Source organism: Tachysurus vachellii, chromosome 14, assembly GCF_030014155.1.
Source record: "Tachysurus vachellii isolate PV-2020 chromosome 14, HZAU_Pvac_v1, whole genome shotgun sequence".
NCBI classification, from domain to species: domain Eukaryota; kingdom Metazoa; phylum Chordata; class Actinopteri; order Siluriformes; family Bagridae; genus Tachysurus; species Tachysurus vachellii.
The window spans coordinates 333,203-359,077 of NC_083473.1; the positions used below are offsets into that span (position 1 = coordinate 333,203).

Here is a 25,875-nt window from a genome sequence, read left to right on the forward strand (position 1 = left end):
TTCAGATTGTGTTGACAGAGACGGTTGACAACTTGACATGCCGGGTATGATTAAATGGATCTTTGGAGTAAATGAGGAAAATCATCAATGTAAATCAGTACATACAGGTTAAGGATGTCTCAGAAGATGGTGTGCATGAAATCCTGGAAGATAGAGGGAGTGTTAACCAACCCATACCGCATGACCAAATATTCAAAGTGGCCAGTAGGGGTCACAAAGGCAGTTTTCCACTCATCTCCACTGCGAATTCGGATGAGGTTGAAGGCACTTCTGAGATCAAGCTTCGAGAAGATCTTAGCTCCTCCCAGCTGTTCTAGGGCTGCTGGGATGAGAGGACGGGGATAACAGAATTTGGAGGTAATCTTGTTGAGTGCCCGGTAATCGATACAGGGTTGGAGGCCGCCATCTTTCTTGGCAATGAAGAAGAAGGGTGATGCATCAGGGGAGGTTGAAGGGCGGATGTATCCCTGACTAAGAGCTTCGCTGATATTTTTCCCTGGCCTCCTGTTCTGTGATAGTGAGTGGATAGATATTACCTTTAGGCACTGGTTCACCCGGCAGAAGGTCAATCGTGCAGTCCCATGGCTGATGAGGTGCTAATTTGGAAGCTCTCTTGGTACAGAACACATCCTAAAACTCTGTGTAGTCTTCAGGTATGGTGGTTGACATATCTGCCTTCGGGCTTTCGATAGTGGTGGAACATACTGGTATGGGTAAAGAAGGACGAATGCGAGGAATGGGTAGTTGTGCAAAACATGATTGGAAACAATAATCACTCCATCTTCTCACATCAACAGTATCCCAAGAGAGCTTCGGATGACACTAACCGCGGTTGCCCTAAGATGACATCCGCAGTTGAATTCTCTAGAACCAGAAATCTGATGGTTTCCCGGTGTAGATCCGAGCATAATTGCCAGGAGATGAAGTGGCCGGCTGGCCCAGATTCAAGGAGGGCTATGACTGAAACAGAAGAGTCAAAAAGAGGGGGTGCATATATACAAGTTTCAGGTTGAACGGGACAGATGGGACACTCTCCAATAGTGTGTCCAGCTGCAGCACAGTACAGACACAGCCCTTGGGTCAGCCGTTGTTGACGTTCAGTCAATACAATCCACTCAAAAGAATCCACTCAAAAGAGATGCATGTATAAACAAGACCGGACGGGAAACGAATGAATGTGGCAGTCTTTTTATACCGTGAGCAGGTGACAGTGATTAGTAGTCAGGCGAAGCAGAGCATTGTGGGAGAGTGAGTGTGGAGTCTGGCGAATCTGTAACATAAACACACTACATGACAGTATTAAAGAAGTGGAAACTCTGTATGGAACAAATGTATTTTTTGGAATAATTTGAAATAAGATGGGGTGCACGGTGGCTTTGTGGTTAGCACGTTCGCCTCACACCTCCAGGTTCGGGGTTCGATTCCCGCCTCCACCTTGTGTGTGTGGAGTTTGCATGTTCTCCCGTGCCTCGGGGGTTTCCTCCGGTTTCCTCCCCCGGTCCAAAGACATGCATGGTAGGTTGATTGGCATCTCTGGAAAATTGTCTGTAGTGTGTGATTGCGTGAGTGTACGAGAGTGTGTGTGTGTGCCCTGTGATGGGTTGGCACTCCGTCCAGGGTGTATCCTGCCTTGATGCCCGATGACGCCTGAGATAGGCACAGGCTCCCCGTGACCCGAGGTAGTTCGGATAAGCGGTAGAAGACGAATGAATGAATGATGATAAAGTTATAACAAATTAGAACATAAACATGGTCAAATGTGCTTAATGAATTATGCAGTAAATTTAAAATAAGCAGAGAAAATAAACAGTGAATAAACACTGTTAATAAAAGGCACTGCTTAAGGAGTGAAAAACATTTATTTTAATGCACCCTCATCAACTTTCCCTTGACTCAAACCCCCTGTCATTATAAGGGTCATTTTATTGATTTCCCTGAGTTTTAATACTGAATTCTTGTGTTTTCAGGCCACATGTTAATTACAATAATGAAAATGCCTGTAACAAAATACAAATGTCCAGGTATTAAATATCTCTAATAAAAAGTTTCTGAAAGAACATATATTATTCAAAGCTTTATTATTGAAGGAACACTGCAATTATAATTTGTTAATTAGATTTTATCAAGATTTTCAAGAAACAGAGATGCAAATATCAGGACCAGGATGAATCCACCACTACAGAAGAAGTATAATCAAATGTCAGGAGCAGAAAACCCTACAATGATACTAAAAATAAAGTGTTTATAAAAAAAAAAAAAACCCTCAAAAATCTTGTGTGTTAAACCTAATACACCCTGCAAAGCATACTGGTGCAGTTATAACCATTTTACACCCACCAACAGTAATGATACTACAGGAAACTACACAAACCTGTTAAACTGAAAATGGCTCCTGGTACAGTGCAACCCTGAACTAAAAAAGTATAACAATAAAAGACACAAAACCAAGAAATACAAACCCTTAGAGAATCCCCCATTTTAAAATGGTAACATTGCTACACTAAAGTTTATTGTACATATTTGTGTAAAGATAGGTGACATTTTCACACCTGCATCACAAAGTCTTCCAAACCCAGGGCTTGTGCCTCCTCTGGGTTTACATCACTCTTTAATGTCCTTTGCACTAAGAGAGAAAGGGAGAATGAGAGAGAGATGGATCAGTATATAATATACTGTAGAAAGACTCTCATTAATACTGACATATTACAGTATATAAATTGTGGTTGGATGGTACGTAAATTCTAACATACCTGATTTACGGTTTGCACGCGAGCGTCTTCGTTCACGCGGTTGGGTACGATCTTGTGAATTTTGTGTAGCTGATCGGACTATTCTTTCCATGATCTCATCAGCTGGATCATCAGTCATGCCATCTTCATTTGCTGCTACTAATGCAGTACGACCTGGATGTAACAAATATTTCACTGGTATGTCAAAATCTAAAAAGGAATATAATTTCTTTATGATCTCCATAAATGTCCTGCCTGTACATTGAAATCTTACCTCAGAATCTTGCTTCCCTTGTACCATTAGGACCTTGGAATCAAATGTACCATCTATAACTCAGTATCTTGCCACCCCTGTACCAACTGTACCTCAGAATCATGCCTATCCTATAACATCCGTACCTTAGAATCATACCTCACCTGTACATTTTTACATTTTATGGCATTTTGCAGATGTCCTTATCCAGAGTGACTTACATTTTATCTAATTTTTATACAGTTGAGGGTTAAGGGCCTTGCTCAGGTGCCCAGCAGTGACAACCTTTCAACCTTTGGATCAGTAGTCCAACACCTTAACCACTAGACTACCACATCCCCTGTAGTAGAACCTGTACCATCTGAACCTCAAAATCTTGCCTCATCTGTACTGTTTGTACATATGTACTTTCAGAAATTGTTACTTTTTGTTATAATAGCTAATGTATACACATTTTCATCACTATGTCCTCTGTAGGTATTTGTTTCTTACTTCTACTGGGTCTTGCTCTTGTCCTTGTGCGTAGTCCTGGTACTCCAGACATCTCAGTCCTGCTACTCTGCTGGCTTCTCTTTATTACTGCTGTCATACTTTCATGCTCTGCTGCATCTTCCTCATGGTTCAGTCCCTGCACTTCATTTTTTCTTAAAGTAGGGACATTACTGCTGCAGCTGCTACTGACTCTCTGATTCACCTGCATAAAAAAACATACTAATATCAACCCAAATGCAGATAAATGATCAGCAATAATGCAGTAAGATCAAGGTATGTTTTAAACTGTAATTATTTTAAGTATATTTAACAATAATTTGAAGCATGTGAGTAAAATGCCGGATTTCATCAAATCTGAAATAAGATCTATTTAGATCTGAGTTGAGCAGACACTGGCACAATTTAGATAGGGATCTGTCTTAAAATATGCATATATGTAAATTATAATAATTAAATCCAATTAGATTATAATTAGTATATCCATCATAAACCAAACAGACAAAAGTTACATGCTCTACACATATTTCATTACAAAATATAACTCGCATGTGACACTAAAGCACTTGTGTGTGTCACTCTTAATGTATCAGTTATCATTAGCAGTAATGGAATTCTAACACATACTCAGTGTGGTTGCTATTTACACTGCACACACTCACAGAAGAACAGTGAAAGACAGAAACAGAGTCATACCCCATTCTCTTCTTCATCATCAGTCTACAGAGTAAAAGAGAGGGGCAGAAGATAAAAACTGAATCATGAAATGAAACTGATGTATTCCGAATATTCACAAAATTACAGCTTTCTTAGTGGTTAAGGCCAAAACACACACAGATGAGTTATGTTTTAATATACTTGTTTAGTCACGATGTTATATTTACTTTATTTTTTGAATCTTGATTTGCATGTATATTTGTTTTCTGTCAGTAATACTTCCCTCACTTATCTTCTCTCTGTAGTTTTCCTCTAGTTAAATACAGTATATGACTTTATTACTTTGTGTTTTACTGGTATTTTATTCCTTACTTAACTACAATTTATAAAATCTTAAATATTGGCAGGGGGGCATGGTGGCTTAGTGGTTAGCACGTTCGCCTCACACCTCCAGGGTTGGGGGTTCGATTCCCACCTCCACCTTGTGTGTGTGGAGTTTGCATGTTCTCCCCGTGCCTCGGGGGTTTCCTCCGGGTACTCCGGTTTGGTTGATTGGCGTCTCTGGAAAATTGTCCCTAGTGTGTGAGTGCGTGAGTGAATGAGAGTGTGTGTGTGCCCTGCGATGGGTTGGCCCTCCGTCCAGGGTGTATCCTGCCTTGATGCCCGATGACGCCTGAGATCATCACCAGGCTCCACGTGACCTGAGGTAGTTCGGATAAGCGGTAGAAGATGAGTGAGTGAGTGTTTGTCCTGTCTGTCTAGACTAGGGAGAAAAATATTTAAAAAGCACTAGGGGAAAAAAAGACATGTTGGCGAGCTAGCATTTTAAGAGGTGTGTGCATCCGTACCACAGCTATAATACAGACGATGATAAACACTCTCTTTGCATTGTTTGTTTGAGAGAGGAGCAATCCCGGTCGGCTCTCAAGGGATGCATGCATTGTGAGAGGTTTCCTCTGTGTAAACTCCAATCCCACTTGGCTACAGGTTGAGTTGTCAGAAGCAGAAGAAGAGACAGGTCCTTTCCTTTCTCTAGCCCTCTCCCCCGACTACGATCTCTCCATTTCAGATTTGGGAGCTCACATGGCAAATTTTTCCCGACCCAGAAGGGAGTATGTTGCTGTCCTTGTCGGGCTCTGAGAAGCTCAATGTAGGCGAGGAGGGGCTTGCAGATCTGCCACTGCAATGATTGGCATTCAAGGAGCTCCTCGAGGTGATAATGCACACTCTCGCTAATTGGCCTGAAGAGGAATTTAGCATCATCTGTTCTAAGCTAGATTACCACTTTCTGATTTCAAGCAACTTGCCACCTCCACACAGGCAGCTGCCATTTTCCCCAGACCTCCATGTTGAGGTATCAAGGTCCTGGGGGAATTCCTATTCTGCCTGTCACATATCCCCAGCCACTTCAAATTTTTCTGGCACTCACATTTAGGAAGTGCATGGATGTTGCCCTGGCACCACTGTCTGAATGCTGACCTCCAGGGTGTACTGAACTACCTGAACAGCTGACTCATTCTGGCCCAGTCGAAGGCTATGGTGGCCAGTCATTGAGATACGGTGCTTGCCCACTAAGTTGAACCTACAGAGGTGTGTGTTTTCTCCTTCTCAGAGAACCACCTTTATGGGGTTAGTATAGGATTCCACCATGATACATGTAGGTCTCACTTCTACTTGAGTGGTTTCCATCTTGTCAGCAGTGAAAGCCATTTGGAGACTCAGAGAGTGCTTGGCCATTTCAGAGGGCACAGTCATCCCCTCAGGTTCATAAGGAAGATACACCATGGGATTCATACCCATTTTATAAGGAAAAGACCCCACTTCCTGACCTTGGGTCCCTTTTTAAGGGCATGTCATCATCGCACAACTCTTCCAACAGATGCCTTACTTTCAGGCTGGGGAGTGGACCCTGACTCCCTCATAGACAGCACTCCATTGGACATCCCTGTAAGGAAAGATCTCCTCTCTCAGGCACAAGGGGCAATCCTACACAAGCGCCCCAGCGTCTTGCCCCTGAGTGGGACCAGTTCCTAGAGGCAGGCCTCTCATCTGAGGTGGTGGAGACTCTATTGAATGCTAGGGTTCCCTCCACTAGGAAGCTGTATGATTTGAAGTGGAGGCTTTTCTGTATATAACCTAGTTTGCTATGAAAGGGAATGAGACGCTGATTGCTTGCGACACCCCGAGGGTCCTCTCACACTTCCTTCAGACAAATAGAAGCAATAGAGTAATGTGACTTATATGGCATTTTATGGACTTACAGATACGTATTCCCTTTGTCACATGACGCAGTGTCTCATTCCCTTCTCAGGGAACTGGGTTACATATGTAACCTGGTGTGGTTCAACACTTTCTAAACTTTAATTTATATTTTAGTACAAGTTCACATGAGATCAGGATTTCCACCAATACTCTTTTCCACCAAAAAGAAAGTTGGTTCCACTGGCGAACCTTCTAAGAACCTGTTTGCCTTTCCATCAGTTAGAGAGCCGTCACAGAGCCGAGTCTGACGTCACTGTATACGTGTCACGTTATACAGCAACATTAGCGCAGCAGCGGCAAACACAAACACAACATCAACAATGGCGGATGTTGCTTTACTGTTAATGCTCATAGCTTTGCGAACCTACACTGGCATGCAAACGCGGCAAATCCAACGTGTATGTGCAGCTCCATGTAATCTGTATAGTTGTATGGTTGTAATCAAGAAAGTACTACTAACTACTATCATGTGTGCTGATAATGTATCATATCACAGTAAAGTAAAAGTGTATTAAACATTAGTATACTTAAGGTACATTATCAAATGCACTAACAGTAGCCCCGCCCACAGCTCCTGACACAAGCAGTTCTTAAGTCTAGACCAGCAACGTTTTGGTGCTACTTAAGAACCACTTTTCCTGGTTCAGAGCCGGTGCTTTGGCTGTCGAAAAAGAAAGAACTGGTTCTAAATTAGGCTCTGGCTCCGAACCAGCACTCAAACTGCCTCAGTGGAAAAGGGGCACAAGTGTACCCTTCTATCCCAGGTAAGATTAGCTCTGCTTTGGGATTTGCTTTGTGAAACTGAACAATTTGTGGTTGTTGCTTTTGCATCTGACATTCTAGTACCTCAGATTCTGGATGTTGCAAATAGCACAATTTTAAAAGATGAAATTCTATTCTCTTTGCATGGCTACTGCCTCTGTCACTAGGGATTGTGTGGTCTTGATGGCTGTCTGAATGCTGACCTTGTAAATCAAGATTTATACTCATCTCACTCACTCACTCGTTTTCTAACGCTTATCCAAACTACCTCGGGTCACGGGGAGCCTGTGCCTATCTCAGGCGTCATCGGGCATCAAGGCAGGATACACCCTGTACGGAGTGCCAACCCATCGCAGGGCGCACACACACACTCTCATTCACTCACACACTACGGACAATTTTCCAGAGATTCCAATCAACCTACCATGCATGTCTTTGGACCAGGGGAGGAAACCGGAGTACCTGGAGGAAACCCCCGAGGCACGGGGAGAACATGCAAACTCCACACACACAAGGTGGAGGCGGGAATCGAACCCCAACCCTGGAGGTGTGAGGCGAACGTGCTAACCACTAAGCCACCGTGCCCCCCAAGATTTATACTGTTTTGCTAAAAATTTATTGTTGGGTGAAAAGTGGTTGATTCCCCCAAAGGTTTTTCACTTTAGATTTTTTATCTGACAGATTTTCATATCTTTCTGAATCAAAGGTTCCAACTGAAGTCATTGGTTGAGTCCTGAACTCCTTTTAATTATGTCAAGACAAAAATCATAAAATTTATGCTTCAAGTCCATGTCATGTGACTCGAGTCCACAGTCCTTGTAAAACAAAGGATTAGTGAATTGCTGAGTACAAAAACACACCACCTTTGGCTCATAAAAACTACATAACCTTTATCCAATGCTTCCTTACAAGTTTCAGTCAATTACTCTATACAACATAAAATTAACATTTAACTCTTTATTTAATTATGTTTATTACAAAATAAAAATGCAGTACAATGTACAGAATGGTCATATTGTAGTGACTCACTGTAGCATGGATATCCATGATCATCTTGCCACGAGTTCTGTTCCTTTCACGATGGTCGGCTCGTTTCTGTTTTTGCTGGAGTATTCTCTCTCGTGTAGTTCGGTACTCCAGTGCAAATTCACTAACAATTTTGCAGAACCGATTAATGCTGATGTCACGAATTCCAGATACTGGATGTCCCAGAAATAGCAAGAAGACATGGAACCTGTAGCAATATACAAATAATAGAGTAAAATGCAAATAGTTGGATGTTTCCTTTTCGACATAATTAGGAAGTTCATAGAAACCATTTAAATTCTGTGTACTGATGGTGTGAATTCATTCTGAAAAAAAAAAAGAAAATTAACTAATATGTGATTATGCTCAGAATGTGACACATGAGCATGTTTAAAACCCATCATGCTCAAAGAGTATATAGTATCTGTGTGTGTGTGTGTGTGTGTGTGTGTGTGTGTGTGTGTGTGTGTGTGTGTGTGTGTGCGTTTTACCGGTTGATAATGCGACGATGTACAGTTTTCAATATGATAATCTTCTTTGCACAATCCTGCAGGAAGTCAGTCAACTTCTGCTTGAGTGCTGGTTTCATCTCATGCTTGGCAATCAGCTTTAAATTTTCCCAAGATGCTTTGCAACGGTGTTCCAATTGTGCCAGATTCTCTTGCAGCAAGTCAAAGTCTACCTGGAGAAAAATGTAACTCTTCACAATATTATGCTCAACACAAAAGAGGTTGCCTTATAGTTTTAGTTGAGAGCTAGCAAGTATGAATTTCCCAAAATGACACAGCCATCCACAAAATATGTGAAATTCAATTGTTTTCTACTAACATGTATGTAAGCTGCTCTGCCAAAGGGACAAATGGTTTGAGTATTTAACTCAAGAAAACAAGAAGCTTTTATTGTCATTACAACCATATATAGCTGTTACAGTACACAGTGAAATGAGACAACGTTTCTCCAGGATCAGGGTGGTACATAAAACAAAGACAGAGCTATAAGGACTTAGTAAGTTAGTCCTAGATACATAAAGTGCATCTGGGTGAATAGTGTGTGTGAGGGGTGTGTGTGGACATCCACAATGCTATTGGCTTTGCGGATGCAGCGTGTGGTGTAAATGTCCATGATATAGGGAAGAGAGACTCCAATGATCTTCTCAGCTGTCCTCACTATCTGCTGCAGGGTCTCGTGATCCAAGATGGTGCAGTTCCCAAAAAAGACAGTGATGCAGCTGCTCAGGATGCTCTCCATGATCCCTCTGTAAAAAGCAGTCAGGATGGGGGGAGGGAGATGTGCCTTTCTCAGCTTTCATAAGAAGTAGAGACACTGCTGGGCTTTCTTGGTGATGGAGCTGGTGTTGAGTGACCAGGTGAAGTTCTCCGCTAGACGAACACCAAGAAATCTGGTGCTCCTGATGATCTCTACAGATGATCCGTCGATGTTCAGCGGAGAGTGGTCGCTCTGTGCTCTTCTGAAGTCAACAACCATCTCTTTAGTTTTATCAACATTTAGAGACAGGTTGTTGGCTCTACACCAGGTAGTTAGCTGTTGCACCTCCTCTCTGTATGCTGACTCGTCGTTCTTGCTGATGAGACCCACCACGGTCGTGTCATTGGCTAACTTGATGATATGGTTCAATCTGTGCATTGCTGCAAAGTCGTGAGTCAGCAAGGTGAACAACAGTGGACTGAGCATGCAGCCCTGAGGGGCTCCAGTGTTCAGTGTGGTGGTGCTGGAGATGCTGTTCCCAATCCGGACTGACTGAGGTCTCCCAGTCAGGAAGTCCAGGATCCAGTTGCAGAGGGAGGTGTTCAGTCCAGGCAGGTTCTCAGTCAGGTGCTGAGGGATGATTGTATTGAATGATGAACTAAAGTCTATGAACAGCATTCGTACATAAGTGTCTTTATTGTCCAGGTGTGTCAGGGCTAAATGAAATCCCGGGGCAATGGCATCGTCCGTGGAGCGGTTTGGACAATATGCAAACTGTAGAGGGTCCAGTGAGGGTGGTAACTGGGTCTTGATGTGCCTTATGATGAGCTTCTTGAAGCACTTTATAAAGATTGGTGTGAGTGCAATGGGACGATAGTCATTGAGGCAGGACACTGTAGACCTCTTTGGGATGGGACAATGGTGGTTGTTTTAAAGCACATAGGAACAATGGTGCTGCTCAGGGAAATGTTGAAGATGTCAGTGAAGACATCTGCTAGCTGTTCTGCACATTCCCTGGGCACCCTGCCAGGAATGTTGCATGGTCCAGCAACCTTCCAAAGGTTAACTCTGCATAGAGTTCTCCTCACGTTGGCCGTGATGGCTTGGGACAGTTTGGCCCTTGCTGTTCTTAGGGCTGCCCTGTCCCCTGTTCTGAAGGCTAGGTCTTTAGTCTTCAGCAGCGCACACACGTTAGCAGTCACCCACGGCTTCTGGTTGGAGCGTGTGGTGATGTCTTAGAGATGGTAACGTCATTAATGCACTTGACGATGTAGCTGGTCACTGATGCCATGTACTCCTCCAAGTTAATGGAGTCACCGTTGGTTGCAGCCTCCCTGAAGATGTTCCAGTCAGTGCAATCTAAGCAGTCCTGAAGAGCAGAGGTGACTCCTGCTGGCCAGGTTTTCACCTGCTTCAGAACCGGTTTAGAGCATCTGATGAGTGGTCTGTATGCTGGAATTAGCATAACAGAGATGTGGTCTAGGTAGCCGAGCTGGGGGCGGGGCTCTGCACAACAGGGGCCGGGGCTCCGATGACAGGGGTCGGGGCTCTGCACGATATGTGCCGAAAACATTTATGTGAACAAGATCCAGAGTGTTTTCCCTTCTTGTTGCACAGTCCACATTTTGGTGGAATTTAGGGAGCACTGACTTGAGATTTGCATGATTGAAATCTCCAGCGATGATAAACAGCCCTTTGGGGTGAACATTCTGCAGATCACTAATAGCCCCATAGAGTTCACATAGAGCCTCTTTAGCATTAGCGCTGCGGGGAATGTAAACTCTGACAATGAAAACCGTAGTGAATTCCCGTGGTAAATAAAATGGCATACATCTAACAGTCACAAACTCTACTGATGATCAGCAGTAACTAGAAACAAGCACAGAGTTCTTACACCATTTTGTGTTAATATAAACACACACACCACCACCGTGAGTCTTACCGCACAGAGCTGCATTTCTATCGGCTCTACGTATATGAGATTAGCCCATCTAGCTGAATGGCGGTGTCCGGAACTCTGTCACTGATCTACGTCTCCTTGAAAACAAAGACGCAGCAGTTTCTAAACTCTCGCCGTGTAGCGCATTCAAGTCTGATGTAGTCCAGTTTATTATCCAGGGAGCAAACATTAAAGAGTAGAATGAATGGGAGTGCCGGCCGGCTAGGGTTTGTTTTTAGCCTTTCGGCATCCCCTCTCCTATCAGGTGACTCAGAGGACTGGAGGCCTGGTCTCCACAGCAAGCCGAGGTCACAAAGCCTATCCAGCAAATCATCGTGCAGGTTGGTTGTTGCACAATATCTGTACTTTATTTGTGTCTGACGGTTGTATACATGAACACTGCTGTCTCTGGTGTCCATGTACTGGAAATAGTTGGGCTAAAAACCATAAAGAAAACCGTAAAAAACGTAATCAGCACCATGTTGAATCTGGAGTGGCCGCTGCGTGCTACTGCCGCCGCCACCATATTGGAACTGCTGATCTCATGGAAGATGTTCATGCACAACAGTTTTTACAGCTTATACAGAATGGTGCAATAACAAAAAACATCCAGCAGCAGTTCTGCAGACAGAAAATCCTTATTGATGAGAAAGGGCAACAGAGAATTCAAGATAGGTTCAAGCTGACAGAAAGGCTACAGTAACTCAAATATCCACTCTGCACGATTATGGTGAGCACAACAGCAGAGCACCATATTAGTGTCCACTTCTGTCAAATGAGAACAGACATCTGAGAAATTGTGGCACACTTATTGATGATTTATCTGATGACAAGGGATTGAATTGAATAAGCAGGTGTATTTTTATGTATGCGTACCTTAGCAGAACGTGTAATTGCACCGATTTCTGAGTATAGGTCTGTGCTATCTGTGAAGTTTTCCACTACTGCAGAACAGACATGGTGAAGCAGAGATTGTTTATGAAGTGTGTCCTTCACTTCTGGAACCTTCTCCAGGTAACTCAGCTCAAAACCTTTAGCCTACACACACAAACGTACACAAATTCCGAAATTCAAGTAAGCAACATGAGGGATCTAAAGAATGGTCATGATTTTTTTACATTGGACTTATAAGAATAAAAAAAATTAATTATGAAACCATTTGAACAACTCTGGCACCACCGAATACCCCAAACTAATTTGTTTTGTTAAACAATATTAATTCTAATAGTACTACATGAAAAAAATACTTCACTCACACTAGATCCATTAAGGAAGTTGCCAATACCAAGCACGGCTGAGAGTATAAAGCGGAATGTTTTATTTTTCTCCAGCTGCTCCATGCCCTCCTTCAAGTCCTGTAAAGGCTCTGCCACTTCCTGCCAAAAGGAAACACCACTAAGCACTTTTAAATAGGAAACAATTCTGCCAGTTTAACAGTTTGAACAGGGATCATCAGAAATACCTATGAAGAAACAGCCAAACTCTAAATCCACCAAACATACACACAAAATCAAATCCCAGCCCCTACAACACCACCACACACAAATACACACACAAATACCTTCTCAATTGTTTCATAGTCCATTTTGAAGGCCCAGAGGTGGAGGCGAGCACAGAGTTCACTGATGGAAGAAAGAGTTAATAGGAAGGACTCAGCACTGCCCAGAGGAACATCAGGATTCATCATTTGTGCTTCCTGTATTCTCTGCTTCTCCTCTTCAGTTGGAACCATCATCAGTAGCTTCTACATAAGTGACACAAAGAGCACTGATTGGTATGTATACTCTACAGAGTGAATACCTCACCGTAATACTGTAAACATAATGTCTCTTCACCTCAATGCCCTCCTTGTTGAGTGCATATTCATCAAAATTGAGTATTGCAGATTTGATGGTTCGTGGTGGAGGGAGCACAGTGAGCCCGATGTTAATAGCATTACTGCGTTTGGAATCCAGGACAATTATCTCTTGCCTTTTACCCTCCACCGCTGTTTTCTAACAAACACAACATAAATTTGTGAACGTTACAAAGATATAATTCAACAAAACAATCTTTAATAAGCACCATCGAATTTATATTAAAATATATACTGTACAAACACCATCATTTCTAACTTACAATTTTAACACCATACTCAATCAAGCACACACACTCAAATACCAAAATACACATTAAAACACAAGCATCATTGAACATCAATACTACACATCAGACACCAACATTCTCCAAAATCCAAATTCCAAAATATTAAAAATCCAACATTAAGCAATAGTCTTCATAAAAGAAAAAAAATCAACAGAGAGGAAGTTTCATATCATAAATGATTAGGTAAATAAATTCTCAAAAGGTAACATTCTTAACTGAATTCAGAATCAAACACCAACAATTTTACAAACTTGGATATTCTTGATTAAAAACATTCAGCAACATTCTCCATCAAACATCAACATTCCCTGGTGGCGTTACTTAGTGCAGCTTTTGACACCATTGATTTACTATTCTACTTGAAAAGCTAGAAAATGTTGTTGGTGTTAAGGGGACAGCCAAGTCATGTCAAGAGGATGTTATTGTCATTTCAACCATATATAGCTTCAAACAGAATTCTGAAAAGGTTTGGAGATTTTTAAAATTTGATTAAAATGAAAGCTAAAAGACTTTCAAATCACTTGATCCAATATTTTATTCACAATAGAACATAAATAACAAGTTTAAATTGAGAAAACGTACACTTTTATCCACTAAATGAGCTCATTTCTAATTCAGTGCCTGCTACAGGTCTCAGTATAGTTGGGACTGGGTCATGTTTACATGGTGTAGCATCTCTTCTTCTTTTCAGAACAGTTTGAAAACATCTGGTCATTGAGGTTATGAGTTTTGGTGTTGGAATTTGGTCCCATTTTCCGCTGATATAGGTTTCCAGCTGCTGTAGAGTTCGTGGTCATCTGTGATGTATTTTTAATTTAATGATGCACCAAATGTTCTCTGTGGGTGAAAGATCTGGACTGCAGACAGCTGAATCATCACCCAGACTCTTCTACAAAGAAGCCATGCTGTTGTAATAGCTGCAGTATGTGGTTTTCATTGTCCTGCTGAAACACACAAGGCCTTCCCTGAAATAGACGTCATCTGGAGATGGAAATCATCTCTAAAATCTTTATATACCTTTCAGCATTCATAGTGCCTTCCAAAACATGCAAGCTGCCCAGACCGTGTGTACACCCCATACCATCAGAGATGCTGGAACTGAATTGAACTGATTGATAACACTCTGGAACTTCTCCCTCCTTTTTACCCCAGAGGACATGGCGTCCGTGATTTTCCATGTTTGAGACCTGCATCAGGCATCAAATTAGAATTGAGCTTATTTAGTAGATAAAGTGTAAAATTTCTCTGTTTAAACATTTACGTTATCTATGTCCTATTGTGAATAAAATATTGGCTCACGTGATTTGAAAGTCTTTTAGTTATTATTTCATTCAAATTTAAAAAGGCCCCAACTTTTTTCGGAATTCGGGTTGTACTACAGTACATAGTGAAATGAGGCAATGTTTCTCCAGGACCATGGTGCTATATAAAACAACACAGAGCTAAGGAATTAAGTAAGTTGTCCTAGCCACATAATGTGCATCATGTGAAAATTTGTGCAAACAAACAATACAAAACACTACAAGACAATACACAAAAACAGTGCCAACCAGTTTACATACTGTACTATACAGTACATTGTAAAAAAAAATATTGGAATCTGAACAAGAGACATCTATATAAACATATCTACACTTATGTAATAGCAGCAGTTTGATGAGGTATTGAAATATGGTGTGGAAATCTGCAATGACTGAATGTGCAAGACATTTCTAAAGAGCAAAAACAGTTTGCAGAACAGCATGTGAACAGTATGATATGATGAGTGTGTATTTGGTGCAGATCAGTACACTTTACACAATTGAGTGTGTGTGTCAAAAATCAAATCAAATCAAATCAAATTTTATTTGTCACATACACATACATACAGAGTATGACATGCAGTGAAATCCTTTTTGCATCTGTCTGGTATTCAAGTATAAAAGGAATACAATTAGGGATAAAAAATAAAACTAAAAGGAGGTAGATAAAAAAAGTAAAAACTGTATAAAAACTATATAAAATATGAAAATATATGTGAAAAAAATATTTATACATAAATGCGTATGTTTTTAATGATTGTCCTTATAGTGTCCATGTTCAGTATGTTGTGTATAAAATGGCACTGTGCTGTGCAAGTCCAGAGTTAAAGTGACAGTCCAGAGTTAAAGTGTCATAGTGCAAAAGAGGTGTGCAAAAAAACAGTGTCCAGTACTGGATCTCAGGCCTTCTTCACCAGGGTGTTGATGTGACAGGACCAAGACAGGTCCTGTGTGATGTGAACATCTAGGCATCGGAAATTGTCCACTCTCTCCACTGGGGTCCCGTTGATGTTTAGCGGTTGGTATGATAGCTCCTGCTTTGTGCTGAAGTCCTCTATCAACTCCTTAGTCTTGCTGCCGGCACTATCTCTCCAGGTTTTTAGTCTCCTGTAGGTAGGCAGTCTCATTGTTGTTGGAGATCAGGCCCACCACAACAGTGTCGTCAGCAAACTTGATGATGGTGGTGGAGTTGGAAGTGGCCACACAGTCATAAGTGTACAGTGACTACAGCAGGGGGCTCAGAATGGTGGATGAGGTGTGTTTGCCCACCCGTATGGCTTGTGGTCTGTTTGTCAGGAAGTTGGAGATCCATCGAGTCCCAGGACCTCCAACTTAGAGGTGAGTGTAGAGGGAATTATGGTGTTGAACGCTGAACTGTAGTCCACAAACAGCATTTTTGCATAATTCCCTTTTCTGCAGTCCATGTGGCTCATTGTAGTGTGGAGAAGATGAGCGATGGCATCCTCAGTAGAGCGGTTCTGTCGGTACGCGAACTGTAGTGGATCCAGTGTGCCTGTTAGTGATGCATTGATGAGGTCTCTGCCCAGTCTTTCGAAGCACTTCATCACTACTGAGGTCAGGGCTACAGGGCGGTAATTGTTGAGGCAGGCAGGCTGGGGTTTCTTTGGGACAGGAACGATAGTGGACTGTTTGAAGCATGAGGGGACAACAGACTGTTCCAGTGAGAGGTTGAATATCTCAGTGAACACCGGTGCTAGCTGGTCAGCGCAGGCTTTCAGAACTCGACCTGTGATGCCGTCTGGTCCTGCAGCCTTCCTGGTATTCACTCTCCTGAATGCCCTCCTCACATCATGCTCTGAGATGGTGAACGTGATGAGCCTCGAAGTGAGTGTAAAAGATGTTTAGCTCGTCTGCCAGAGAAGCATCCACATTCCCCATTCTAGAAGCTGGTGTTCTATAGTCCATGATGTTCCTTAGTCCCTGCCACAGGCTCCTAAAGCTACCATGTTGGAACTGTGACTCTAGTTTCCTCTTGTAGCGCCGCTTTGCTTAATTCACCGCTCTGCACACACTGTAAATGCAGCCTTGTACTTGTCCATGTCCCCGGGGGTGAACCCCGTGTTGTAGGCAGCGGAGCGGGATCTCAGAGCATCGCGGATGGTTTTATCCACCCACGGCTTCTGGTTGGGAAACTTTCTTATGGTGTTTTTCTGTACTGTATCATTCGCTAGTTTCCCGATGAATCTCACAACCGCTTCCGTAAACATGTTGACATCATCAGAGCTGCGGCTAAACATGTCCCAATCTGCGTCATCTAAAGCGTCCTGCGGAGCGGCCAACGATTGGTCAGTCCAGCAAGCGACCTCCCTCTGAACTGGAGTTTTTTATACAGGCATGAGAAAGATGGCGGCATGGTCCGAGTTCCCAAATGGTGATTGTGGTGATTGTGCCTTGTAGCTGTTCTTGAATGGTGTGTAGCAGTGGTCTAGTGTCCTTTCACCCCTGGTGGGGCAGGTGATGTGCTGCTGAAAGCTCATGCATGAGGTTGGCACTGTTAAAGTCTCAATGAGCGCAGCATCCCGATGCTGTGTTTGGTGTAAGTCCCATACTGCAGTGTCCGTGTCCGCTTGAGGTGGAATAGAAATGGCATTGACTATGACCAAGCTGAATTCCCGAGGTAGATAGAAGGGCTGATATTAGATGGTCAGTAGTTCCAGATTTGGTGTGCAGGAGCGTGAAAGAGGAACGATGCTCGTGCTGTTGCACCAGTGGTTGTTCACCATCAGACACACTCCACCTCCCCTTGACTTCCCCAACTCCAGTGTTCTGTCCATGCGGTAAACCGAGAAAAACTCGGCTGTGTCTCGGTGAAGCAGAGAAGGTTGCAGTCCCGAATGTCCCTCTGGAACTTTACCCTTGCCCTGAGGTCATCAAGCTTGTTTTCCAGAGACTGGACATTGGCTAACAGGATACTAGGTAATGGAGCGTGGTGTGCGTGTGCCCTCAGCCTGTTCCTCACGCCAGCTCGTTTCCCTCGCAGACGCCGGTGTGGGTCGTGTCCTTTGTTGCTCCTCAGGATCTCGCTTGGCCAGCATGGGTCCGGGATTAAAAACGGCGAATGGTGAGTGGATTGTACACCAATAGATATAAGACTGGCTCTGTCATATCTAATGATGACCATATTGACCTCACCGGAGCCATCTTGGAGTTGAAGTTGGAGTTGTGTGTGTGTGTGTGTGTGTGTGTGTGTGTGTGTGTGTGTGCCCGGTACAGCTCAGTTCAGTTGAGAAGACTGATGCCTTGATGAAAGAAACTTTTACACAGTCTGTAATGCTTCCGTACCATTTTCCACATGTCAAGAGGGTGAAGAGTGTGTGAGGGGTAAATGTAATGCAGTGTGTGGTGTAAATGTCCGTGGTAGAGGAAAGACAGACGCCGATGATCTCAGCTGCCAAAACCGGACAGTGTTACAGCTGAACAGGATGCTCTTAGGGGTTTATTATCACCTGAGATTTCAACCATGCAATTCCATCAGTATGTGGTCTTTGCAACAAGAGGAGTAAACATGCTGGATCTTTCCCAAACAAACATTTCCAGTGCATAACACACAAAGCCCCACCCACACTTCAGCTACTTAGATCACATCTCTATTATGCCAATTCCAGCAAACTAACCACTCATCAGTCTAAACTGGTTCTGAAGCAGGTGAAAACCTGGCCAGCAGGAGCCACCTCTGCTCTTTAGGACCATTTTAAGTGCACAGCCTGGCATGTGTTCAGGGAAGCTGAAACCAATGATGATTCTATCAACTTGGAGGAGAACATGGCATCAGTGACCAGATACATCGGCAAGTGAATTGATGACCGTCACCATCCGCTCCTACCAGAAGTCTTGGACGACATTAAAGGTGCTTGCACTGGTGAAGTTTAGAGACTCTGCCTTAAGAGCAGGTGACAAGGTGGCAAGGGCCCAACTGTCCCAAGCCATCAGAGATGCAAAGTGCGCAAATGCCAGACAATCCACAGCCACTTCCATGACAGCAGTGATACCCAATTGAACACCCACCTCTGCAACTGGATCCTGGACTTCCTCACTGGGAGACCTCAGTCTGTCTGGATCAGGATCATCCAGCAACACCACAATGAGGTCCCTCAAGGCTGCATGATCAGCCCTTTGCTGTTTACTTTGCTGACCCATAAATGTTTTGCAATACACAGCTCAAATAACATCAACAAGTTCGCTGATGACATGACCCTGGTGGGTCTCATCAGCAAGAACAGCAAATCAGCATACAGAGAGGAGGTGCAACAGCTAACAGCATGGTGTAAAGCCAACAACCAGTCTCTGAAAATCGTCAAAACTAAAGACAATGTCAGTAATGGCTTGGACTATTTCCTGCCTAGACACAAGGGTGATATTCTGGAAGGTTTGTCTAGTGCCATGTTCTTGTACACATGTTTTTGTACATGTGTTTTGTGTGTTGTTGTGTCTCCTGGTTTCTGTTTTGTTTTTCTGTTGCCTTGTTGTCCCAAGAGTTTTCAATGTTTTCCCATTGTTTTTGTTTTCTAACTTTTGATGTTATCCCAGCATCTGGGTCTAGATACTATCCCTGAAGACACCCCTGTTTCATGACAGACATGGTTGTCAACTTCAGAAAGAAACAGCTTCCTGTGCAGCTAGATCCTGGGCTTCCTGTCAGGCAGATGCCAGGTGGTAATAAGTGGCAACAACATCTCCTCACACTGGAACTCCCCTGTACAGCTCCAATGTTGTCATCAGTTTTTGTGGCTGGAAAAATGGTACCATGATGAAATGGCCTACAAATGAATAGATGTACACACACCCCGACTATGCTGCTTTATGACTGCACAAAAAGTTTTTTTATCTTCTTTTCACAATGTCTGAACAGGATGTCTTCATGCTCATGAAAATAAACTTGAAACTTATATTATTTTCCCAGGTACTTCCTTGTCACCATCACCTCTGGATTTATTTAATATTTATATTCTAAATTATATTTAGGTAATTATATTTAGGCTGCTTTGTCCACTGATAAAAACTCTATACAAATTGAACAATTTAATTAAATAAAACTGAATTTACTTGAATTCTCCCAAAACTCCCACTTAACCACCAGCATTCTTTTCGGTTCATTCCAAAATTCTCTGAATTTAAAAATTTTCAAACACCAACAGTCTCCATTAATCTGCATTTAGCAAATAAAAAGTTACAGAACATAAACCAAATTACAGAATGCTTACCTTAGTTACATTCAATTCTTTGGATTTGCTCTCAAACAAGTTCTCCAGTTTACTTATGTCCAGTTTGACTGCTTCCAGTTTTGACCATAAACACAAATGTCCACGTCTTAGACCCAGAAACCTCCACTCATCCGGCCTCACCTCACTCCAGAAAAGACGGATTGTCTTCTTCTTCTTCTGGAAGAGAGGGCCCTCTGGCTGAGGGGGTGGAGGTGGGGCTGGCCATGCTCCAGGGGCAGGGGGGGGTGGGGGAGGGGTCATGTTGAAGGGACATGGAGGAGGGGGAGGAGGGGGTGGAGCCAGACCTTCTGACCCAATTAAATCTCCTGAATAAAGGATGTCCTGATCATCATCATCAACCAAATCTGTAAAGTCAATGTCTCTGATGCGTAGCTCATGAGGCTCTGTCATTAGATTCTCCCACATTTGGTCAGATTCTCTTTTGGGCATTTGAAGTGGTGTTAGAGGGAGAGGCTTCTTTTCTTCCTGCAACTCAACTGGTGGAGAGCTCAGGCCTTTGACAAGGTCTCCAAAGCGTTCAGCAAAAGCTCGTACTGTTCCACTCTCAAGCTTCTTCTCACCGCTGTTTTCCTCACTTACATTAGACCTGCCCACCACAAGTGACTCCACACTTTCATTTTCTTGTGTTCCAGCTTCCTTTTCAAGGTCTGCCTCCTCTTCTTCCTCACCAGGTTTCATGCTCTGCGAGTAGAGCATGTCCATCATAAACAATTTGCTGTTTAGGATGTCTCTACATTGCTCACTGCTAAGACCTGCAATAATAATAATAATAATAATAATAATAATAATGTTACAAAAGTATGTTACCTATATAATATTTAAATTAGTCATATGAATTTGATTATATTTTTTGCATAGTACATTATTAAGAAATATTTTATAACTTTTGCATCAAACACAAGTACATCTTGATAGTTAATTACACATGTTTATCTTCCATCATCTCCATGTCTTTCTTCCATCACTTGTCTCTTTGTTTCTCTTTGTTTTTTATTCCTTATTCCCAAATGCCTCCCCCAACTATCTAACCTCCCTCATCTGTCTTTCTCCATTTACCGGTTTTATCTGAATACCACGTCTTTTCTCCCTTACCTGTCTCTCTCTCAAGAGTGCTGCTAGATGATGAGATACTAGATGCTGAGCAATTATCCTTCTCGTTCACTCCTTCATTCTGTCGTTCTTTATCGCTCAAGATTCCACTGTCTTCCACTTCTGCATCCTGAATATTGGTATCTGGCTCTTCCACTTCTGTGTCAGGCCTGTCCTCCTCCTCTACAGGCTCCTCTACTTCTGCTGCTGCCTCTTCTATTACCTGATCAACATGAATCTCCTCTTGTTCCCCTTCCTGTTTTTTTTGTTCAGGGTTTGAGATGGTGAGAGACTCATCTGATACTAACTCGTTGTCTGAAGAAAAGCCAAAGAGAACAGGACAGTGTTTGGTTATATATTGGTGCAAAAAACCTTCACAAGTGAAATGTTATGATTGATGGTGATCAATTCAATGGACACTGTCACAAATCAGCTTTACAGTAGTCTGGATGTAAATTTTAAATTGACCCCTAATTTGCGAGGCAGAGATGAAAGTGATATGGAGAAACTCCCTGAAATGATATGAAAAAGAAACCTTGAGGAAAACCAGGATGAAAAGAGAATCTCATTCTCATCTAGGTGACAAGAAAATTATAAATCATTATAACCACTAAGAGTGGGATTATAAATCATTATAAACACTGAGAGTGGGATAATAAATCATTATAAACACAGAGATATGGGATTATAAATCATTATAAACACAGAGAGTGGGATAATAAATCATTTGAATAAAATCTGAATAAAATAAAAACTAAAAGTTCAGTACTCACAGTTCAGTAGTGAGAACTTCATGAGATTCTTCACTGATAAAATTGAAAGTAGGAACAAAATAGCAGAGATGAGCCAGATACTCGGCTGAAACGAGTATCCGGTACGGATAAAACTTCTGCCGAGTACGAGTATTATACGAGTAATACGAGTCAATATCTGTGCTCGGATTGAATGAAAATCATCATTGGGTAGCTGATTGTGTCAGCGTTCTGTGATAGGCTAGTCACAGTGCCCCTCCCCTACAGTGATAGGCTAGTCACAGCGCCCCTCCCCTACAGTGATAGGCTAGTCACAGCGCCCCTCCCCTACAGTGATAGGCTAGTCACAGCGCCCCTCCCCTACAGTGATAGGCTAGTCACAGCGCCCCTCCCCTACAGTGATAGGCTAGTCACAGCGCCCCTCCCCTATACACATACAGATGTATTGTGTTGCTGTGTCTCGCTCTGCTCACTCACAGTCACACACAGAACAGCTCTCTGTCTCTCCCTCAGTCACTCGGGTTCGAGGGTCTTTTCCGCTAACATTTAGGGTTTCTTCAGCTTTTTACTTCGGGTTGTAACGTTAATAATACGTACTTACTAACCAGTAGAGTTCTGGTAAACGTGGGTTCGTTCAGACGTGGTGCTTGCTTGGTAGAATGCAACTCGCATTGTGTCTCTGCCTGTCGGAGATTTTTTTCTTTTTTAAACCTTCAGCTGTCTCTAACCAGTAACCAGACACTGAGTGTCTGACACGTTTTTGCTGTATTTCATAAAAACATAAAGGTAGTAAGCTAGTGTTATAAATAGTTATAAATTAATTAATAAGCTACACACACACACACACACACACACACACACTCACATACACACACCTGATGTGGAAATAAAAAAATAAAAAAAGAACCACAAAAAAAAAAAAATCATACTGATCATAAAAAAATTAAAAGTTAAAAAAGAAAGTTATGTTGTTCATTACATTTTACTTCATAATTGCACTGCATTGTTTTGTTTTCATTGTTGCAAAACTTGTTCTGTAATATAGTTTGTTTGCTATCGTGATCAAAACCATTGATCTGAAGCTCAATCCTGACGCTGTCCTGTAAATATTTTTCTAATCAGCAATAAATATATCAATTTCTGATCAACCCATATCAATTGCTATATATCCCTATATATCCCTATATATCCAAGATGGCGCTGCTGAGTCCGGTCTCCGTTCAGGTCGCTCCGTTTAGATTGTGCTTTTATTTACTTTTTTACCTACTGTTGCTTTCTCTTTTTACACACATAACCTCTGCACTGATCACTTACAACAAAGGAACACTTTTGGACATTGGACATCGCTTTACTAACCTGTTTCAGGACACTTTATCCCTCAACCCATCGTGGCCATCTGAGATTCTCTGGAACACTGAGACGAACAATGAAGACGATCAAGAAACCCCGCGGGAAACGCGCTGGGATCCGCAACAGACTGAGAAAAAGAGCTCACAGTCCTCCTCTGCCGAGCATTCTGCTCGCCAATGTCCAGTCTCTGGAGAACAAGATGGACGATCTTAGAGCCAGGATAAGTTTCCAACGGGACATAAGGGACTGTAACATCCTTTGTTTGTCTGAAACATGGCTCACACACTCGGTCCCGGACGCTGCTGTAACGCCTTCTGAAAACTTCTCTGTTTTACGGATGGACAGGACAGCCGAGGCTGGTAAATCCAAAGGTGGTGGAGTGTGTTTCATAATTAACAAGAAATGGTGTGACCCCAGGAATATCTCCACTCTGTCATACTCCTGCTTGCCTCATCTGGAACATTTACCCATTATGTACCGCCCATTCTATCTCCCCCGGGAGTTTTCATCGATTGGAACCGATTGTTACCGCTGTTTACATCCCACCACAAGCTGACACCGGTTTGGCTTTGGCTGAGCTTCACGATGCGCTCAGCGGCAACACCAACAAACATCCTGACGCTGCTATTATCATCGCTGGGGACTTTAACAAAGCCAACCTCAGGCAAGTTATGCCTAATTTTTATCAACATGTATCCTGTCCAACCAGAGGGCCCAATTCACTGGATCATTGCTACACTCAGTTTAAGCATGCCTATAAAGCTCGCTCACTACCGGCTTTCGGCAAATCGGACTATGCCGCCATTTTCCTCACACCGAAATATAAACAAGATATTCAAGCCTCGTTCAAGATCCCCCGGTGCAGAGGGTGGTGATGCGCTGGTCCGCCCAATCAGAAGCCATGCTACAGGTGGCTCTTGATGACGTAGACTGGGACATGTTTCGGGCAAGTTCATCTGACGTCAGCGAGTTCACGGATGTAGCATTAAGCTTTGTAAACACGCTAGCCAAACAAGCTACGGATACAATAACTTATAAATAATAAAGACCTTCTCAAATCAGAAACCTTGGGTGGACAGAACAATCTGTGCAGTTTATAACGCCGGTCTTTTATCGGGAAACATGAGCAAGTACTGTACACAGCATTGTGCTATGCTTTCCGACGCACAGTAAGAGCCGCCAAACACAGTTACAGAGAACGCATAGAGTCACATTTCCAGCTAAATGACTCCCGACGCATGTGGCAAGGACTAAGGACCATCTGTGTCTTTGGAAATAAATCCTCTGCAGAGGTGAGAGCAGATCTGTCGCTGGCTGACGAGCCAAATACTTTCTACGGCCGCTTTGAAAACAATCTAAGCAGCGCGAGTCTCGCCGTGTCAGAGGATGAGGTTCGGAGGGCTTTAAAATGAGTGAACGTCAGGAAAGCAGCCAGACCTGATGGGATTTCTGGCCGTATTCTGCAGTCCTGCGCTAATCCGCTCGCTGGCTTGTTTATATCCATTTTTAATGAGTCTCTTGCTACATCAGTGGTTCCCATCTCCTTCAAAAAAATCTGTCATCATCCCAGTGCCTAAGAACAATAAACCCTCTTGTCTGAATGACTATCATCCAGTTGCCCTCACATCAATAGTCATGAAAGTCTTTGAGGGACTGGTTAAAAACATCATCTGCTCCTCCATCCCAGATACTTTGGACCCTCTTCAGTTTGCTTACCGCCCCAACAGATCCACTGATGATGCCATCTCTCACATCCTGCACTCTTCTCTCACACACATTGACAGCAATAATAGGAACTATGTAAGACTGCTATTTATCAACTATAGCTCAGCTTTCAATACTATAGTCCCCATCAAGCTGGCTTCTAAACTCATGGACCTCGGCCTGAATTCTTCACTCTGCAACTGGATTCTTGACTTCCTCACTGGCAGACCTCAAGTGGTGAAAGTAGGCCAGTACACCTCCAACTCCATCACCCTGAAAGTAGGAGCCCCACAAGGCTGTGTCCTGAGTCCCCTGCTCTACTCTCTCTACACACATGACTGCGTATCTTCCCACAGCTCCACATCTATTATCAAATTTGCTGATGATACTGTGGTTCTGGGCCTCATTCACAACAACAATGAGATCGCATATCTAGATGAGGTAGAGAGACTAACAACATGGTGCCATGACAATTGTCTCCCTCTGAATGTGAGCAAAAATAAAGAGCTGATTATCGACTTCAGGAAGAGACAACAGCAGCCCTATACTCCTCTGATGATCAGCGGGACCCCTGATGGTGAGCAGCTTCAAGTACCTCGGTGTAAACATCTCCGAGTACCTGACTTGGACTACCCACATTCAAACACAGGTTAATAAAGCCAGGCAAAGACTGTACCATCTGCGACAGCTGAGAAAATTCAGGGTCTCACCAGCAATCCTGAAAACTTTCTATTCAGGGGCCATAGAAAGTGTTTTGACTCAGTGTACAGTATCTCAGTGTGGTATGGGAACAGCTCCAGTCAAGACTGCAAAGCCCTGCAGAGAGTTGTGCGCTTAGCTGAGCGCATCACAGGGTCTGCTCTCCCCTCTCTGTAGGACATCTACCTCAAACGCTACAAAAATAGAGCTGCTAAAATCATCAAGGACTCAATCCACCCCAATAACCATCTTTTCACTTTGCTGCCATC

At 42.9% G+C, this 25,875-nt stretch overlaps 1 protein-coding gene across 5 annotated transcripts in view; it reads right to left on the reverse strand.

Annotated features, from left to right (window-relative positions):
• Positions 1-470: 470 nt before the first annotated feature.
• The window catches only part of fhod3a (formin homology 2 domain containing 3a), a 47,466-nt gene continuing 22,061 nt past the window's right edge, over positions 471-25,875 (reverse strand). Inside the window, exons 17-29 of one of the 5 annotated variants that reach the window (XM_060886879.1) lie at positions 21,105-21,416; positions 19,992-20,764; positions 13,159-13,317; positions 12,885-13,067; positions 12,580-12,699; positions 12,200-12,361; positions 8,670-8,860; positions 8,182-8,386; positions 4,168-4,191; positions 3,475-3,676; positions 2,751-2,903; positions 2,550-2,623; positions 471-960 (exon numbers count right to left, since the gene is read on the reverse strand). In XM_060886879.1, coding sequence (XP_060742862.1) covers positions 955-960; positions 2,550-2,623; positions 2,751-2,903; positions 3,475-3,676; positions 4,168-4,191; positions 8,182-8,386; positions 8,670-8,860; positions 12,200-12,361; positions 12,580-12,699; positions 12,885-13,067; positions 13,159-13,317; positions 19,992-20,764; positions 21,105-21,416 — 2,564 coding nt within the window. In that variant the 3' untranslated portion in view covers positions 471-954. Of the gene's footprint in view, positions 961-991; positions 1,271-2,549; positions 2,624-2,750; positions 2,904-3,474; positions 3,677-4,167; positions 4,192-8,181; positions 8,387-8,669; positions 8,861-12,199; positions 12,362-12,579; positions 12,700-12,884; positions 13,068-13,158; positions 13,318-19,991; positions 20,765-21,104; positions 21,417-25,875 lie in introns of those variants that run through there. The other 4 variants (XM_060886878.1, XM_060886880.1, XM_060886881.1 and 1 more) reach the window with 4 other exon arrangements.